Source organism: Neoarius graeffei, chromosome 26 (genome assembly GCF_027579695.1).
Source record: "Neoarius graeffei isolate fNeoGra1 chromosome 26, fNeoGra1.pri, whole genome shotgun sequence".
Lineage (NCBI taxonomy): Eukaryota > Metazoa > Chordata > Actinopteri > Siluriformes > Ariidae > Neoarius > Neoarius graeffei.
Window position 1 is genome coordinate 51,284,978 of NC_083594.1, and position 5,899 is coordinate 51,290,876.

Consider the following 5,899-nt stretch of genomic DNA (forward strand, 5'->3'; position numbering starts at 1 on the left):
CTCGAGGCCACCGAGAGATTCCTAATCCCGGCAGGAAAACAGACCAAGAGCAGCAACTTCATCAAAACAAATGGCACATCAAAAACGAAAGGTGTGTGTCTCGGAGAGCACGTATGCCAGGTCAAACCTTTATCAATCACTAAAACACAATTAATATCTAACTTTTGTACTTTGAGCATGCAGCTGTATCGAGATGAGCGCGTTAGGGAGGGCGAGTCAGTCGACAGAAGAGCAGCTTCTTTCCCCGTGTCCTCAACGTGAGAAATCTCTGAACCTTGCCATGACACTCCTGTACCACTTGTACTTCCTGTTTCCTGCTGTTTGCACGACCTCACTGCACTCTGACTTTCGTGTATATTTTTAGTGCATTGTGGACTTTTTATATTGTTGATATCAGACGTATTTATCATGCATACTGTATATTATAGATATTTTTACCGTATGCATAGTCTCGATAGTGTACATTGATAGAAAGATATTGGAAAATACAGATATTTTAGCCATATTGTTTCTAATATAGGTATTGTACATGATGTATATTTAGATATAGTTATTGTGGATTCCATATGTATTATATTGTGTAATGTCTATTGTACATTATATATATATATATATATATATATATATATACACACACACATTTTCTTATATTACATACACACAGCTAGTCACTTTTTTGTTTCCTCCCCTGTATCTAGAGCGACACCAAATACTGGAACCAAACTCCTTGTGTGTGTCAACAAACTGGGTCCAGAAACTCGATTCTGGTTCTGCAGTGAAGGCAAAGTCCAACCAAGATGACTAACAACCAAAAAGTCACTCTCTGAATTCGCATGAAATGCCAAATGGATGGAAGAAAAAATAAATGCAGCATGTAAAACATGCTAATGTTGTTGTTTATGAGTTCCTCAGATACAAATGTTCGTTTTAAATCAACAGAACTCCGTGATCTCTGAGATTGGGTCACGTTGTAGTTTCCTACCCGTTTTTGGACAAATCCCGCCTCCTATGCTCGGATTGGGTGAAAGTGTCCCACCTCCTCTGCTGGGATTGGCAGATTCGACGGGTCTCGATACTACCAACCAATCCTAGCGTAGGACGCGGAATTTCACCAATACGGGTAGGAAACGAATACCTGTCACTATTTGAGTGATAAGCGTTTATATATTGATGGATATTTTTTTAACGGTTTCAGACACAGTATTTGACTTTAAACGATAATATTGTCGTTAAAAATGTACCTGATTTCTGTTGCGAAATAACGGTCCGGTCGCAGTTCCGCGAAGCGCTCGAGAAACTGCCCGGGATGCTATGGATGCCGCCATGTTGAACCGGAAGTGAGAGGCGTCCAGCTGCTGAGCGCGTGCCCGACAAAGGAGAGTTGTGAAGGGAAGGGGTGCGCGCGCGCGCGCAGCTGATTTTCAGTTTGCTGTTGGAAACCTTTGACCTTTGACCCCTGACCTGACCTGTCCGCGTGAGCGATTCGGATTAAAAAAATATCTGTTGACATTGAATTCAGTTGAGACACGTGATTCGGATGAGTGTGTTTTACTTTCGATTGGTAACTGTAGGCTATTCCAAATAGGAAAAAACAAACAAACAAACAAACAAACAGGTAAACAAAGCGATAAACAGATAAATAAATACATAAGTGGATAAATTCGGAAAATAAATCAATAAATAAACGAATAAATAAAACTAAAAAAGGTAAATAGATAAAAAATAATATTAATCAGGTAAATAAATAAATAAATTTATGAATAAAACAAAATCAGTGAAGAGACAAATAAATAAATAAATGGATAAATTAAAAACTAGATAGAACTGGACGCCAACTGCGTCGATGGGGACGCCTCTGCCCGGGAGACTACACGCCTTATTAAGTTGTGATTTGGGGACGGACATTTGACCTCACAGTAATCTTGACCTGGTGAAATTACTTGTATCAGTCTTGGAGATATTGTGTTCACAAGGCAGACGTTTGACCTCATAACGACCTTGACCTTAGACCTTTTGATCTCAAAATCTAATCAGTTTATCTTTGTCCCCAAATGCACAAATGGTGAAAGTTTGGTGAAATTCCTTTCATTAGCCTTTGAGATATCGCGTTCACAAGGTTTCGGGACGGATGCACGCGGACAGACATTTGACCTCACAGTGACCTTGACCTTAGACCTTTTGATCTCAAAATCTAATCAGTTTATCTTTGTCCTCAAATGCACAAATGGTGAAAGTTTGGTGAAATTCCTTTGATCTGCCTTGGAGATATTGTGTTCACAAGGTTTTTGGACAGACATTTGACCTCACAGTGACCTTGACCTTAGACCTTTTGATCTCAAAATCTAATCAGTTCATGTTTGTCCCAAAGCGCACAAATGGTGAAAGTTTAGCGAAATTCCTTTCATTAGCCTTTGAGATATCGCGTTCACAAGGTTTCAGGACTGACACACGCACGGACGCACAGACAGACGGACAACCCGAAAACATAATGCCTCCTGCACCTTACGGTGGCAGAAGCATAAAAATACACTTGTAAATAAATAAATCATACACTTGAATTAATAAAATAAGTGATGATGGCACGGTGGTGTAGTGGTTAGCACTGTTGCCTCACGGCAAGAAGGTGCTGGGTTCAAACCCAGCAGCCGGCGAGGGCCTTTCTGTGCGGAGTTTGCATGTTCTCCTCGTGTCCACGTGGGTTTCCTCCGGGTGCTCCGGTTTCCCCCACAGTCCAAAGACATGCAGGTTAGGTTAATATGGGACGGCCTTGAGCGAGGCACCGAACTTCCGACTGCTCCCCGGGCGCTGTTAGCATGGCTGCCCACTGCTCTGGGTATGTGTGTGTGTTCATTGCTCACTTGTGTGTGTTCACTGCTTCAGATGGGTTTCACAAGTGTGTTATGAATAAAGTTGTGCTTTCTTCTTTTCTTTCTTTCTTTCTTTCTTTCTAAATAAATAAATAAATAAATAGATATATAGATAATAGAATTAAATAAATAAATAGATAATAAAAGAAATAGCTTTCGATGGCCCAATGTAAGATTAGCAGTGCTAAATTCACTCCATCTTTAAATAAATTAAATAAAGTTTATTATTCGGCGGCGCGGTGGTGTAGTGGTTAGCACTGTCGCCTCACAGCAAGAAGGTCCTGGGTTCACAGCTGGCGAGGGCCTTTCTGTGTGGAGTTTGCATGTTCTCCCCGTGTCCGCGTGGGTTTCCTCCGGGTGCTCCGGTTTCCCCCACAGTCCAAAGACATGCAGGTTAGGTTAACTGGTGACTCTAAATTGATCATAGGTGTGAATGGTTGTTTGTCTCTTTGTGTCGACCCTGTAGAACAGGATAAGCTGTTGGATGGATGGATGAATGAAGTTTATTATTATAAATAAATAAATAAATAAATAAATACAGGCATGTCTCACAAAGCTGAACTTATTACAAAACTTTATATTTTAAATTTGAAATAATAATCTAAATGACCTTTAAACTTTCTATTTTATTTTGGTTATGATGTGAATATCTGTCCTTCAGAGTAAAATATATGCGCTGATCTGTGTGCAATGCACATCAATATACTCACAATATACTCTTCATCCATCCGTCATCTGTAGCCGCTTTATCCTTCTACAGGGTCGCAGGCAAGCTGGAGCCTATCCCAGCTGACTACGGGCGAAAGGCGGGGTACACCCTGGACAAGTCGCCAGGTCATCACAGGGCTGACACATAGACACAGACAACCATTCACACTCACATTCACACCTACGCTCAATTTAGAGTCACCAGTTAACCTAACCTGCATGTCTTTGGACTGTGGGGGAAACCGGAGCACCCGGAGGAAACCCACGCGGACACGGGGAGAACATGCAAACTCCACACAGAAAGGCCCTCGCCGGCCACGGGGCTCGAACCCGGACCTTCTTGCTGTGAGGCGACAGCGCTAACCACTACACCACCGTGCCGCCACTTACCAATTTCAAATATATTAAAATATATGTCTTGTGAAATATAGTACACATTTCTAATGGGAATGGCCTGAAGGCCACTGGGTGTGATTTTGGAGATTGGGGACTGGTTATAAGGCTTTCTCCAACGCTATAAAATCATCACATTGATCTTCGCTTTCTTGTGTTTGTCATGTTTTTGAGGAAGATCTGCTGCTGCTCCAAATTAGACCTGTGTTCATGTAACGGTCACATTCTTTCTCTGTGAAACCGTGAAACCATGAGGGTGAAAAGAGAACCAAACTGCACATGTGACTACACTCAGTTACAAACCGGAGATTTTGTTGTTGTTGTTGTTGTTGTTGTTTTTCAGAGATCATTCAACCAATGTCCATGTTTCTGTGTTTCACTGCAGTATCAAATGTCCAGAGTTTCATTCTGAACCTTCATGTGCATTTATTACCCTAAAAAGCTCTTCTCTCAGTTCGAAACCAGAGTCGAACAAACACACCTTCTGATGCCTTACACACAAAAATGTGACCCTTCCTTCACAGGAAGAAAGCAGTATTATCTAATGAGACGTCTTTTATTCCTTTTCTCCACATTTATTTATTTTTTATTTCTCGAGTCAGAGGAAGGCTTGGACTATCAGACGTGATTTCAGCTCTTGAGGAATAGTGCCATTTTTCGTCTCGAAATTATTCAGCGCTGCATTCCACAGAGAGCTAAAGATGAAATGGAGTTTATTCGTGATATAAACGATAAGCATATATTTCCATCTCTCGCCTAGAGCTGTCTTTATTTTGTTATGCTGCTGAATGTATCAACATAAAACCCTGCTTCGGTGTACGTCTTATAAACACGCAGCTGCCCCGGAAAACTCATGAAACAAAACATTACTATGAGCGACCAGAAGTGGATTCGTTTCCTTCAGCAGCGCATCCTGAAGTGTTTTATTCCTCTTACACTACAGCAAGTTGCCAAGTTGTCATCTCATCTCATTATCTCTAGCCGCTTTATCCTGTCCTACAGGGTCGCAGGCAAGCTGGAGCCTATCCCAGCTGACTACGGGCGAAAGGCGGGGTACACCCTGGACAAGTCGCCAGGTCATCACAGGGCTGACACATAGACACAGACAACCATTCACACTCACATTCACACCTACGCTCAATTTAGAGTCACCAGTTAACCTAACCTGCATGTCTTTGGACTGTGGGGGAAACCGGAGCACCCGGAGGAAACCCACGCGGACACGAGGAGAACATGCAAACTCCACACAGAAAGGCCCTCGCCGGCCACGGGGCTCGAACCCGGACCTTCTTGCTGTGAGGCGACAGCGCTAACCACTACACCACCGTGCCGCCCACACAACAACGATGTAATTCTTTTTATTTTTTTTTTTAAATCCTGGTTAAAATCTGAAAATATCAAGACACTATTCACTAAACTGATACAGATAGCATTACATTGTGCATTTTAAAAATAATCCAATATTCAATGAATGTATTGTGCATTGTGATTGAAGCATATTCTCTCTCTCTCTCTCTCTCTCTCGTGCAATCCCATTAACTTCCAGCTTTGCCAAGGCACTTAAATATTTCAGACTATTATTCAGTCAAGAACGGTCATAAGGATCATTTAAGACCATTCTAGCGAGAATAAGAGCCATGCTAATATGACCTCTTATAATAAAAAAGTATGCAAATGTACGGATTTGATGGATTTGCTTCATCCTTATTCAGTCTTTTATGTTTGTTCTGCTCCTCGTCGGATTTTATGCACTGCTTCCAGGAACTTTTTAACAGGCCGAGATCCATATTTAAGAGGAATAGATACATACAGAAGGTGTTCTTGTGCCTGCTGTAGTGTTACTTGTGTAAGCACGATTTCACACAGTGAGAACGAACCCCAGGCTCCCGCTTTTGTTCTGTTGACTAAGCTTTAGCACTCAGCTGTGTGCC

General features: G+C 41.8%; 1 protein-coding gene across 1 annotated transcript in view; it reads right to left on the reverse strand.

Moving 5' to 3' along the window:
- suclg2 (succinate-CoA ligase GDP-forming subunit beta) overlaps positions 1-1,355 on the reverse strand; it is a 198,436-nt gene extending 197,081 nt beyond the window's left edge. Inside the window, exon 1 of the mRNA XM_060909907.1 lies at positions 1,242-1,355. Within this exon, the coding sequence (XP_060765890.1) occupies positions 1,242-1,325 (84 nt within the window). The 5' untranslated portion in view covers positions 1,326-1,355. The remainder of the gene's footprint in view (positions 1-1,241) is intronic.
- Between the last annotated feature and the right edge of the window lie 4,544 nt (positions 1,356-5,899).